Source organism: Gorilla gorilla, chromosome 7, assembly GCF_029281585.2.
Source record: "Gorilla gorilla gorilla isolate KB3781 chromosome 7, NHGRI_mGorGor1-v2.1_pri, whole genome shotgun sequence".
In the NCBI taxonomy this organism is placed as follows: Eukaryota; Metazoa; Chordata; class Mammalia; order Primates; family Hominidae; genus Gorilla; species Gorilla gorilla.
Window position 1 is genome coordinate 34,311,005 of NC_073231.2, and position 14,372 is coordinate 34,325,376.

The 14,372-nt window shown below is 44.5% G+C and overlaps 1 protein-coding gene across 10 annotated transcripts in view; it reads left to right on the plus strand.

Moving 5' to 3' along the window:
- The first annotated feature begins 5,853 nt into the window (after positions 1 to 5,853).
- Positions 5,854 to 14,372, plus strand: part of LEPROTL1 (leptin receptor overlapping transcript like 1) — a 45,329-nt gene continuing 36,810 nt past the window's right edge. For 3 of the 10 annotated variants that reach the window (XM_055348341.2, XM_031013803.3, XM_031013805.3), the window contains exons 1-2: positions 5,854 to 7,051; positions 13,396 to 13,471. In XM_055348341.2, coding sequence (XP_055204316.1) covers positions 7,036 to 7,051; positions 13,396 to 13,471 — 92 coding nt within the window. In that variant the 5' untranslated portion in view covers positions 5,854 to 7,035. The other 7 variants (XM_063709182.1, XM_063709180.1, XM_063709179.1 and 4 more) reach the window with 7 other exon arrangements.

Here is a 14,372-nt window from a genome sequence, read left to right on the forward strand (position 1 = left end):
AGAGCTTTCTGTCTAGTTAAAGGGCTGTAAATGCACCAATCAGCACTCTGTGTCTAGCTAAAGGTTTGTAAACGCAACAATCAGCCTCTGTGTCTAGCTAGTCGGGTGAGGACTTGGAGAACTTTTGTGTCTAGCTAAAGGATTGTAAACGCACCAATCAGCACTCTGTGTGAAGCTAAAGGTTTGTAAATGCACCAATCAGCACTCTGTCAAAACGGACCAATCAGCTCTCTGTAAAATGGACCAATCAGCAGGATGTGGGTGGGGCCAGATAAGGGAATAAAGGAAGGCCACCAGAGCAGCAGCGGCAATCCGCTGGGGTCCCCTTCTTGGGTGTGGAAAGTTTCTTCTTTTGCTTTTTGCAATAAATGCTGCTGCTGCTCACTCTTTGGATTAGTGCTGCCTTTATGAGCTGTAACACTCATAGCGAAGGTCTGCAGCTTCACTCCTGAAGCCAGCGAGACCACGAACCCACTGGGAAGAACAAACAATTCCAGACGGGAGGAACGAACAGCTTTGGACGCGCCACCTTTAAGAGCTGTAACATTCACTGCGAAGGTCTGTGGCTTCACTCCTGAAGTCAGTGAGACCACGAACCCACCAGAAGGAAGAAACTCCGGACATGTCGGAACATCAGAAGGAACAAACTCCGGACCCACCGTCTTTAAGAACTGTAACACTCACCGCGAGGGTCCACAGCCTCATTCTTGAAGTCAGTGAGACCGAGAGCCCACCAATTCCGGACACAACTGGTCCCTAGACCAGTAAACCAAAAATGGTCCTTAGAGTGATGAGTGTTTTTGTGCTGGAAACACTGAATCTCATGGGAAAGATAAGGAGCACAATCTTTCAGGATTCTGTGACCATGGGAGAAAAGAATATAGATTCCTGTAACCTGATGAGTAATCCCAGTTACCCATGAATGTTGTCAAGGACATCTGTACTGCCAACACATTTGTACTGAAAAGAGCAAATCAGGCTGGGGGTAGTGGCTCACACCTGTGATCCCAGCCCTTTGGGAGGCCAAAGTGGGAGGATCTCTTGAGTCCCAGAGTTCAAAATTAGCCTGGACAACATGGCAAAACCCCGCCTCTACAAAAAGTAAAAAATTAGCGGGCCATGGTGGTGCATATCTGTGGTCCCAGCTACTCGGGAGGCTGAGGCAGGAGGATAGCTTGAGCCCTGGAGGTGGAGGCTGCCATGACAGGAAGCTACCATGACTGTGATTGCACCACTGCACTGCAGCGTGGGCAGCAGGATAAAACCCTGCCTCAAAAAAAAAAAAAAGGAAATTTATCTTTGTAGCTATCTTATCCTACATAAGATAGCTACAAAGATAAAAATAATAATAAAAATAAATGAAAAAAATAAAGCTACATACCTACCTCACAATTTGCCAACAAGGATATTCCTTGTGGACAAAGGACAGAGAGAACTCAAAGTCATCTTTTGCTCACTGTGAGACAAATGCTTATCTGATTGCTTCCTTTGCCCTGTTTTTTCACTAACCCAGACTAAAGCATAAGTGACTATACCTGTAAATTCTGTATTCTGTGAAAGGCTAATCAGAAACTCAGAAGAGGCCGGACATGGTGGCTCATGCCTATAATCCTAGCACTTTGGGAGGCCGAGGCAAGTGGATCACTTGAGCTCAGGAGTTCGAGACCAGCCTGGCCAACATGGTTAAACCCGTCTCTACTAAAAATACGAAAATTAGCCAGGTGTGGTGGCACATGCCTGTAATCCCAGCTACTTGGGAAGCTGAAGCAGGAGAATCACTTGAACCCAGAAGACGGTTGGTGCCACAGCACTCCAGCCTCAAAAAAAAGAACAAAAAAATTAGCCACGTGTGGTGGTGGGCACCTGTAATCTCAGCTATTCGGGAGGCTGAGGCAGGAGAATTGCTCGAGCCCAGAAGTTGAAGGTTGCAGTGAGCCGAGATCGCGCCACTGTACTCCAGCCTGCAGCCTGGGTGACAGAGTGAGACTTGGTCTCAAAAAAAAGAAAGGAAGAAAAAGAAACTCAAAATAGGGCAACCGTTTGTCTCTTATCTACCTATGACCTGGACACCCCCTCCCCACTTTGAATTGTCCCGCCTTTGCAGACCGAACCAATGTACACCTTACATACAGTTATTGATGTCTCATGTCTCCCTAAAATGTATAACACCAAGCTGTGCCCCAACCACTTTGGACACAGGTCATCAAGACCTGCTGAGGCGTGTCAAGGGTGCGTCTTCAACCCTGGCAAAATAAACTTTCTAAATTGACTGAGACCTGTCTCACATACTGTGGGTTCACAGAACAAAACAAGAAAAAGTGTTGTGGTAGGTGACATGTGGGATGGAATTATGCACTTCTCCAGGAATTCTACCTATCCATTCAAGATGGCTGGGGAGAAGGACGCATATGCCTGCTTCAGTAGTTTAGGGAAAGGAGCTGGTGGCTCACAGATTCCGTGTAAACAGCGTGTACTTCCATGGCATATGTTCAAGTGTGCCTTGTGGTTTTGTTACCACATCCTTAAATGGAAACTTTTTTCATGATACAGGAAAGAGATGGTAGATCTTTCTGCACTAACTTGAACAGAAAAAAATTCTACTCTCCTACAAAACACCCATAGAATCATTTGGTGCATTAAGACTCAAGAAGTGTCCTGTTTGTTGTTGTTGTTGTTGTTGTTGTTTAAATTGTAATTCAATTCTAGAAATAGTAGAGAGAAGCGAAGTGGGTAATGCCTCAAGCTTCCCAGTTGCTCTCATTTTAAAGCATATTGGAAATATCTCTTCTAAACATTCATTCCACAGTCTTACATGCCACTTTATGTTAGTCTGATGACTGAAAAAAAGTTAAAAATTCAAATCGTACGTAGCTCACCCCCACCTACTTCCTTTTAAAACCTTCGAAAGATTTTTGTTGCTCAGAGAGAAAACCCAAAACTGCTTGTGTACGTCCCTACTATATAAGCATGCTGCCCTACCCCAACCTTGACCAACCCCATTAGCCACCTCTCTTCTCTCCAAGGGACCAAGCAAGCTCCTTGCTCCATTTGCTGGCAAAGCTCCTAACTCCCCACCACACATACATACATGCGCACACGCAAACACACACACAAACACACAAAAACACAACACACAAAACAAACACGCATGCACAAACACACGCACACACACAAACATGCATACACACGCAAACGTGCACATACATACAAACACGCACACAAACACATGCAGGCACACACAAACACGCCCACAACACAGACACGCACGCAAACACACGTGCACGCACAAACGCATACACAAACACGCACACAAACGCATGCACACACAAACACGCACACACACACACACACAACACCCAAACACGCACAAGCAGGCACACACACGCACACACAAATACCCATGCACACGCAAACACGCACACAAACACGTACACACAAACACGCACAAACACATGCATGCACACACACATGCACGCACACACAAACACAAACACGCACACACACAAACACACGCAAACACACACACACAAACAACACACCCCGCCACCTGCGATGGCTTTTCCGTTCTCTATTAACACATTTATTGATCACTGTGTTGTCTCTCCTTGGGGGAAATTTTCCCTGGCAGATGGCAATCAAAAGTTTTCAGAGAACTATTTACCCATCTTTCCTAGTGTAGGAAAGGATAAAAACTTTCTTGACCCTCCTAGGTTCAGAAGCTGAGAACTGTGAATTAAACTAACAAAGTACAGATTACCAGGAAAAAAAAAAAAAAAGGTTTATTTTGCATGCACAAGGAGGCTTCACAGAAAAGAAGTGAAAACTCAAAAAGTAATTAGGCCTGGGAGCATGTATCATTTTAACAAAGGGTGATGCATTGTGGAAAAGTAGACAAAGGAAAGGTTTTGGACTTCTAGGGGCAGTAGATTTTAAGAAGGTAAATATATACGGGAAAACTAATGAAAGATAAGGGCTATTTTAGTAATGTTTTCACAGACTACAATAAATGCTGTTTACTGGGGCATAGGAGTTGCATCCTCTCCCTGGTCTGGGAAATGTAAATATTTATAAGTAGAAAAATTTGTTTACACATTTTTTGGGGGCCAGGCGCAGTGGCTCACACCTGTAATTTCAGCACTTTGGGAGGCCCAAGTGGGCCGATCACTTGAAGCCGGGAGTTCAAGACCAGCCTGGCCAACATGGTGAAACCCTGTCTCTACCTAAAAATACAAAAATTAGCCGGGCATTGTGGCTCATGACTGTAATCCCAGCTACTTGGGAGGCTGAGGCAGGAAAATCACTTTAACCAAGAGGCAGAGGTTGCAGTGGCCTGAGATCACACCACTGCACTCCAGCCTGGGCGACAGAGCAAGACTGAAAGTTAGCTGGGCGTAGTGGTGCGTGCCTGTAGTCCCAGCTACTTGGGAGGCTGAGGCAAGAGAATCGCTTGAACCCGGGAAGCGGAAGTTGCAGTCAGCCGAGATCATGCCACTGCACTCCTGCCTGGCCACAGAGCGAGACTCCGTCTCAAAAGAAAAACAAAACAAAACAAAAAGTGGAACTTTATGTTATCTTTACAAAGGGAACTTAAGCATGGCCTTTGGGTAGAAAAGGAGAGAGCAGAGAGCTCCTCCTATGCCTGTTGCTTCTTATTTGCTTTCAGCTCAAAACAATCCTTAGCCTTATTTTCACTCATGTCCGTGTGAAGAGACCATCAAACAGGCTTTGTGTGAGCAACAAAGCTGGTTATTTCCCCTGGGTGCAGGTGGGCTGAGTCTGAAGACAGTCAGCGAAAGGAGATAGGGGTGGGGCCATTTTATAGGATTTGGGTAGGTAAAGTAAAATTACAGTCAAAGGGGGTTATTCTCTGGCAGGCAGGGGCTGGGGTCACCAGGTGCTCAGTGAGGAAGCTTTTGAGCCAGGATGAGCCAGGAGAAGGAATTTCACAAGGTAATGTCATCAGTTAAGGCAGGAACCGGCCATCTGGATGTGTACGTGCAGGTCACAGGGGATATGATGGCTTAGCTTGGGCTCAGAGGCCTGACATTTATTTGTTTGTTTGTTTGGAGACAGAGTCTTGCTTTGTTGCCCAGGCAGTGGCACAATCAGAGCTCACTGCAGCCTCGACCTCCTAGGCTCAAGCAATCCTACTTCAGCCTCCCAAGTAGCTGGAACTACAGGCACACACCAAGCCTGGCTAATTTTTTTTCGTTTTTGTAGAGATGGAGTCTCACTATGTTGCCAGGGCTGGTCTTGAACTCCTGGGCCAAAGCGATCCTCCTGTCTTAGCCTCCCAAAGTGCTGGGATCACATGCCTGAGTCACCACACCAGACTTCAAAGTGGCATATTTTAGAGTGACATATTCTGATCCCCTTTACTAGCAATTATCATTATTGCAATTTTACATTTTTTGTGTGTCTGTCTTCCTCACCAGTCTGCAAACAGTACCTGGTTTTGCACATCTCAGCGTCTAACCCTGTGCCTAACACATAGTAAATGTTCTATAAATAATTGTAGGATGTGTAAATAAAGGTATTGAACCTGGGCTTTCACTTTTTTTCGTTGCCTTGTTACTACCAAAAAGACAGCCACCCAAGGGACTGGATTTCTATTAAATCCACCCTTTACTGAGCCCTGCTGCTCCTATCTCTGGAGGTGGGTCCTCACCAGAACCCTACTCTTGTGTAGGAAACCAAGGAGCCAAGTGCAGACCACCCAACTAACCTTAATTATAGGACTGGGGATGGAGGGATGGAGGGAGAGAGGAAAAGGCACAGTAAAATAATGTGCGCAGTGGCTCACACCTGTTGTCGTAACCGAGAGAGTTATAGAGAAACGCCACACTTTGAGACTAATTCAGGAGTCCTTTATTGCCGGCGACCGAGAGACGACTACAGCTCAAAATTCTCTCGGCCCTGAAGAAGGGGCTAGATTTCTTTTTATACCTTGGTCTAAATAGGGGAGGGGTAGTCTAGCTGAAGCAATTTTTACAGAAGCAGAACAGGCAAAGAGTTAAAAGATAAATGGTTACAGAAACAGTTACAGGAAAATAAACAGTTCCAGGTGCATGGGGCTTAAATTATCACAAAGAGATAAACGCAGGGGCTTTGGGTACCATCAACCGAGCGCGTTCCCAGGAGCTGCTGGTACAGCTTGCCTCAGTATCTTATCAGTAAGCACATTCCTGGATGTGCTTGGTGTCAATTTGCACCAGTTATGTCCTTAAGGGAGGGGGACAAGGTGCTGCAAGCGAAGAAACCAAAATGGAGTCTGTCCCGCTCTCTCAGCTAAGAGAGAGTCAATCAGGTTAAAACAAGGTAGGGTATCAAGCTGTAATCCCAGCGCTTTGGGAGGCCGAGGAGGGCAGATCCTTGAGCTCAGGAGACCAGCTTGGGCAACAAGATGAGAGTCTCACACCCCGCCCTGTCTCTACAAAAAACAAAACAAAACAAAACAAAACAAAAAGCCAGGCATGGTGGCTCATGTCTGTGGTCCCAGTTACTGCGAGGCCGACGTGAGAGAATCACTTGAGCCCTGGAAATCGAGGCTGCAGTGCCCGTGATCACACTCCAGCCTGGGCGAAAGAGACCCTGTCTCAAAAAACAAACAAAACAATGTGAAATTAAACCAAAAGCCATCACACGTGCATCCAAAGGACGGCCGCTACCCGCGACCCCTTCCCAAAGCAGGCGGGAGGTTGCGGGATCAGGGACAGGGGCTTCAGCAGGGAGCCCCCAGACCGGCCCTGACAGGAATTCAAGACCTGGCGCCTGCTCATTCCCCTAGTCGGGGCGGCGGCGGCAAGCCTCGGCCGGCGGCGATCTGCAGACCAGCGGAGAAGAGAGGCAGGGGTTGACCCCACAGCCCAGCCCGGCGCGTCCCCCGCGCCCCCGCGCGAGCCCGAGCCGCCGGCGGAAGTGCTGCGTCGCGCACTTCCGGGTGTTGTCTGGCCGCCGTAGCGCGTCTTGGGTCTCCCGGCTGCCGCTGCTGCCGCCGCCGCCTCGGGTCGTGGAGCCAGGAGCGACGTCACCGCCATGGCAGGCATCAAAGGTGGGCCTGGGTTGCAGGACGCGGGAGGGCTGGGGCCGGCGGGGGAAGATGGGCCGGGGGTCCCACGCGGCCCCCGCACTTCCCCTCCGGGCCCGCGCGCGCGCGTGGGGTCCCTGCGCCGGGGAAGCGACCCCCGCCCCGGCCCTGCGCTTGGCCCGGAGGTGGGCGCGGCGCCCTCGGGCAACGGACGGTTGCGACCCCGGCTTCGCCCCGCAGCCCCCACTTTCTGCCGATTTCGGCAGCCTCTCTCCCACCCATCGCCCCCCGGACAAAATATGAAGTGGTTGGCGGTCAGTGAGGAGTCCCGTCGCGATTTGGACGGCCACACACGTTTTGCAGGAGTTTGCATCCGAGAGAGAGGCAGGCAGAGCGTGGGATTGAGGAGGCTGAGGCTGCTGGAGATGCCAGCTATGGAAAACCAGTCATTTCCCACCGAAAGGCACAAGTGCGGTCTGCGGGCGCTGCACGGGTCTGCCCGAAACCTCGACCCCACGTCCACCCCGGCCGCCCGCGCCCGAGGCTTTACAGGCTCCCGAAACGGGTGCATTTTCATCTGCGGTGTCTGGACCCTAGAGTTGATCCTGTAGGCGACCCCAAAGTGCTCCTGGCTCTCTTCCCTCTCCGCAGTTGCACCCTGAGGCTTTTTCAAATTTCAAAATTTTTCTTTTTTTCTTTTTTTTTTTAAGAAGATAAAATACTGCTACAACTTAATGAAAAACTACTGGCTTATTCATGTATTTTCTTTTAAAAAAAGGAATGTTGCATTTGTTCCAACTGTTAGGTAGTTTTGTTGTCAGTGTGATGAGAAGCAAAGTTTTCAGCTACTGCTTAACTAATTACATTGATTTCTTGACCTGCCGCTCTGTAGAAGGGCAGTCAGGCAGGAAGCAAGAACTTTGGGAGCAGTGGTTTTCTTTGTATTTTTTCTTCTCTAAGGAAAACTTAATCGAGTTTTTTTTTCAGGGTCACAGTCTTACTGTTTCTTGTTTATTTTCAATGTCTGAAAACATTTCATTTCCCATATAAAACCTTCTCATTTAAGCAACTGGGATACTTTGTAATCTCCTTTTGAACTGTGATAGACTCTAAACCCTTATGTGAAAGGCAGTTATTGTGAATTGCTGTGGTTTTTAGGATGTTGCCCGTTTCCCTGTTCTTCCCTGTTTCTTCAGTGTCAATAATACGGGAGTCTCTTAAGAAAATAGCTTTGTAATTTACTTCTCCAGACCTAGGGAAATACTGCATTAAACTGATGAAGGTGCCTCAGGTGAACTGCACTTTTGATTTCAGCAGGATTTTCTGGTTGTTATGAGTCAGTATATTTCTTTCTCTTGGCCTAATATCTTTATATTAGGAAGGAGTGTTGCTGTAATTAGAGACCATTAGGCATTTCTTGAGCCATTTGTCTATTACTTTTTGATATATTGGATTTTCTGGTAACTCCCAGGTTAGAGAAGTGGTCCCTCCTTCTACTCTAATTTCTTTGTAATCACAGAATCAGCATCTTGTCTCTAGAGAGTTTTGCTAGATAATTGGGCTGCTCCATCCCTAGCCTAGAGGCTTTGGGAGTAGAAACCAGACTTACCTAAGCTTTGTCTTCCAAATATTGCATCACTCAATTACTGTATGAATTCTTGCCTTGTTGATGTGTCATTTAAGAAACAGATTATATACAAATGATGAAGTGTATATATAAATCTTCCTAGTTGCCAATTTCATAAGATTGAAGAAACTGCAAGTTTTGAGAACACTTTTAAGCAATTTATTTAACCTCTAATTGGCTACCTTATTCGGTATGACTGGAAGATGAGATGTCACATCAAACTGTGTTATGAATATTTAAAAAAAATTTAGTATTTAATCCCGGCGCGGTGGCTCACACCTGTAATCCCAGCACTTTGGGAGGCCGAGACGGATGGATCATGAGGTCAGCAGTTCAAGACCAGCCTGTCCAAGATGGTGAAACCCCATCTCTACTAAAAATACAAAAAAATTAGCCGGGCATGGTGGCAGGCACCTGTAATCCCAGCTACTCAGGAGGCTGAGGCAGGGAATTGCTTGAACCCAGGAGGCAGAGGTTGCAGTGAGCCAAGATTACGCCACTGCACTCCAGCCTGGGCAACAGAGTGAGACTCTGTCTCAAAAAAAAAAAAAAATATATATATATATATATACACACACACACACATATATTTAGTGTTTAATGGAATAGAAGTATTATCTCAAGGTATCTTGATTCCCCCAAACAAATGTTATTCCAGTATTCATATTCATAGCACTTACAATAAGACAATCTTGGTTTATGTTTTTAAAATTGTTTTTTGATACCTGAGCCTTATCTCATTTTAGTCCCTTGGTTTTGTTTTTTTTTAAGGAATCATTTTTCATTAACTTTGTAAGAGTGTAATCAAAGAATTTAGGCCTTCTTTTTTGATAAAAACTTGAATGACTGTTCTCTGTCACAGAACAGCCACCTTCAGAGGCCCTCATGGTCCTAAGGTGGCTTGCCACTTGCGGAGATTACCGTGAACATGCTTTTTGAGATTTTTCTGCCTGGTTTAAATTTTTTTTGTTGTTTCCTCCCTCCTGTCAAAGGGCAATTCTTGCTTGTATGCAACTCTTTCTCCTAATTCCCATTTGTTTCAGTGTGGGAAGATAAACTTAGAAAATTTTGTGTCACAAGGTATATAAGTAATAGTGATTACTTTTGATAAGAGAAAGTTCCTTTTCACTTAATTTTTGTTCTGGGTATATGAATTACCTATTGAAAAATATATATAAGTGAGCATAGATGATTCTTTAAAATAAAAATGTGTTTTACTCTGAATTCCCATCTAACAATTGTGTTACGAAAATGAGTTAGTATAAATAAGAACTTAAGGGTCTGTTTATAGAGAATGTTGGCTTTAGTATATGGGCTTTGTAACATCTATTTTGTCTCTTTTTAGTGGCCTTTGTTTTCTCCAGGATTCTAAGTTGCGTATAAATGGCGTCTGAATGAATGAGGTGTTACTAGGTAGTATTTATAGTAATGGACTTAGCTGTCTTAACAGTACCTTTAGTGTTCAGAAAATTATCTGCATTTAAGATCTAGTCCAACTGTCATTTTAGAGAAGGAAGAACTGAGACTCATAAATTACTTGGACAACTAGTTAGTAACTATTAGGGCCTTGGACCCTCCTGAGTCTCAGTTCCATGCTGCTTCCACTCTGCTACATTCATTCCACAAATATTTGTTGAGTGTTAAGAGCCAGGCACGATCATCACAACAGAAAAACTTGCTCCCTCCTTTCATGAAATGGACAGTTGAGAAGGAAAGACAAAATACAAACCAGTAGGAAATCGCAGCTGATAATTGAGCAAAGGAGAGGCATTCAGTGAACAGAGAACCTCAGCATACACGGGTCTCTGCCAGGAATACTCATCCCAAATACCCACATGATTTCCTCCCTCCCCTCATACAGATCTTTGCTCAGGTGGTGCTTCATCAGAGATGCCTTCCCTGGCCACTGTATCTAGACTAGCACTCCCATCCCTTACTCTACCTGACGTTTGTCATCACTTGACATTTATTCACTTGCTTGTTAAAAATCATTTTCTTCTCCCACTAGAACGTGAGAGCAAAAGCTTTGATTGTTGTCATTGCTCTGTCTCCAGTAGCAAGAACAGTATCTGACACACATTAGGTGCTCCATAGATGTTTGTTAGAGGAATGAATAAATAAATATAACAGGGAATTGGTCTAATCAGGAGGTTTGGAAAAACTTCACTGAGGCCAGGTGCGGTGGCTCACGCCTATAATCCCAGCACTTTGGGAGGCCAAGGTGGGCAGATCGTGAGGTCAAGAGATGGAGACCATCCTGGCCAATGTGGTGAAACCCCGTCTCTACTAAAAATACAAAAAAAAAAAAAAAAAATTAGCTAGGCATGGTGGTGCACAGCTGTAGTCCCAGCTACTCAGGAGGCTGAGGCAGGAGGATGGCTTGAACCTGGGAGGCAGAGGTTGCAGTGAGTCAAGATCACGCCACTGCACTCCATCCTGGCGACAGCGCAAGACTCGTCTAAAAAAAAACCAGCAAAAAAAACACTTCACTGGTTGAGCTGAGATCTGAAGGAAAAGCAGGAGTTAAGTTGGAGGAAAGTAGAGAGGAGTGGGAAAGGACCATGCCTCATTCACTGTTGTATCCCTAGTGCTTGTCACATATTTAGTGCTCAGTGAATATTTCTTGAATGAAAAAATGTCTGAGGCAGAAGGGACAAAGTGTGCACAGGCCACGTGAGTGAGCAAGTCTGCTGATTTCCAGGAAAGGAAAGAGGGCCAGTATAACTGAAGTGAGGGTTCAGGGACACTGTAGTAGCCTGGTGTGACACATCACAAGAGAGGTGGGCAGGGCCCGGTCATGAGAACCAATGTGGAACTGAAGAAAACAAATGGTAAATTCATTGTTTTCCTTACAGTTTATATTGCATTCCCCTGTAAACTTGAAGTGCCTCGTTTGCTGTAAAGTAAAAATGCAATTCTTTTCCTGTAGCTGGAAATAGAATGGTATTCAGGACTAAGTGATGTGTTCGGGGTTGCCATGACCTGCATCAGCGATCTAACCAAAAACCAAATCTGCCAAGCCACTATGTCATTGGGTGTCCTTGATTATGACCGTTTTAGTTGTGCAGAGTATATCAGTAGTACTTGGCAAAGTTTAACTTGTTTCCTGTTCATTTTGGTTTCTCTATGTTAGCCTTTGTTTTGGTAACTTTTAGACCTTCTACAAATCTTTCGAATTTTAACTTTTGAATTTTAATAAAATGACCTAACAACAACAAAACTAGTTATTTTCTTAGCCACTGTAACTGTAGAAATACAGGTTATATAGAACTCAAAATAAATTTATCATTTACTTATTTATTTTTTTTTTTGAGATGGAGTCTTGCTCTGTCGCACAGGCTGGAATGCAAAGGAGCAGTCTAGGCTCACTGCAACCTACGCCTCCCGGGTTCAAGCAATTCTCCTGCCTCAGCCTCCCAAGTAGCTGGGACTACAGGCATGTGCCACCACACCCAGCTAATTTTGTGTATTTTTAGTAGAGACAGGGTTTCACCGTACTGACCAGGCTGGTCTCAAACCCCCAACCTCATGATCCGCCCGCCTTGGCCTCCCAAAGTGCTGGGATTACAGGCGTGAGCCACTGCACTCAGCTATCATTTATTTCTTTGCTTTAGTCTAGGTCATTGGTTAACTATGCCTATTCAAGAAAGTTGTTTCTATTCACTAACATGTGAGAGCATCTTAAAATGTACTACTGTGTGTGTGTGTGTGCGCGCGCGCACGCGTGTAGCTTTAGAAACTATATTTCACCTGTAGAATGCATCTATTGCTTATAATAACGTGTTAAAGTAGTGATACCTCAGAAGGATTATAACCCATTGTCCTACAGATTTTCTAATGTAGATTAGGGAAGGAAACCCAGCTCTACTTTTGCAAACTATTTAAAGATTTGCAACAAAATTAATTGATTAAAATCATTAACTACAGATATTCTCGGGCATTTTTTCTGGTCAGTTTTATGCACATTGAGAGTATATGTGCAAGAAACAGGAGCTGATTAGAAGAGGTTTTCCTATAGGATGAGGTTTCTAAAGTCCAGTAAACTTGAGAATGTGGAGTTTCTCCACATACTGCTTTTCAAAACTGTAGTGATCTGTGAAGTAAATATAATTCTAATGCCCAGAAGAGCATTGAGCCTGTGGACTTTGACTCTTTAGAAAGGGAACCAGCGTCTGGGGAATATGGTGGGGTACTAGCAGTAGGTTAGCGCTTTAAAAATCGGTGTCACTGGCTGGATGTGGTGGCTCACGCCTGTAATCCCAGCACTTTGGGAGGCCAAGGCAGGTGGATCACCTGAGGTCGGGAGTTCGAGACCAGCCTGACCAACATGGAGAAACTCCATCTCTACTAAAAATAGAAAATTAGCAGGATGTGGTAGTGCATTCCTGTAATCCCAGCTTACTCAGGAGGCTGAGGCAGGAGAATCACTTGAACCTGGGAGGTGGAGGTTGTGGTGAGCCGAGATCAAGCCATTGGACTCCAGCCTGGGCAACAAGAGTGAAACTCCATCTCACAAAAAAAAAAAAAAAAAAAAAAAAGGCCAGTGTCACTTCATTTTGCCTTGAAGATACCACAGAAGACTTATTCTAAGACTAGATAACTTACACTTCTGATGGCAACTTGCTATTAATACGTTTGAGGGATTTTTGTTTCTGAGGTTACAGATAATGTTCAGACTGCTGATATTAATAAAAATAATATTTAATTTATATTCCTGTTGCACTTTTTATTTGCTTTGCAGCTTTGATTAGTTTGTCCTTTGGAGGAGCAATCGGACTGATGTTTTTGATGCTTGGATGTGCCCTTCCAATATACAAGTATGTAAAATGTTTGTCTTTCTGAATATTTAAGGGTAAAATTTTTCTACTTTTAAAGCTTAAAAAAATGTTTTTTTACTACTGTAAAAGTAATGCAGAGAAATGTTCACTTACCAAACACATACCTTTGTAAAAATCACCACTTAAAGTTTGTTTCTAAAGATTTTAGGACACCAAGATGCAAATAAGATTTTTGGCTGTTACCTGCTCTTTCACTACTGCTGAGTCTGCAGTGGCAAGATAGCTACACAGTACCTCAGCCCTCCTGCTCAGTTTTTAAACATCTATTGATAATACTAACTACAAGAAAATTTAAAATGTCTTTTTGCAAAAAAATACCATAAGCAGTCAAAACACAATGAACTAAAAAAAAAAACAGATGTAAACAATTACTTTCCGGCCAGGTGCGGTGGCTCATGCCTGTAATCCCAGCACTTTGGGAGACCAAAGCGGGAGGATTGCCTGAGGTCAGGAGTTCGAGACCAGCCTGGCTAACATGGTGAAACCCCATCTCTACTAAAAATACAAAAAAAAATAGCCAGGCGTGGTGACGCGTGCCTGTAGTCCCAGGTACTCGGGAGGCTGAGGCAGGAGAATCGCCTGAACCCAGGAGATGGAGGTTGCGGTGAGCCAAGATCGCGCCACTGCACTCCAGCCTGGGTGATAGAGCAAGACTCTGTTTCCAAAAAAAAAAAAAAAAAAAAAAAAAATTTCTTTCCTTAGGATAGAAAGAACTTCTCAAAGTTAACATTTTAACATTTAGATAAATTAGAAAAAGATGGACAACTCAATAGAAAAATAAATACAAAAAGAGAACTATAAATTGCTAATAAGCACATAAAAATATCCCCAGCCTCACTCAAAACTAAACAAAATCTATTGACAAAGACAAGAGACAGGG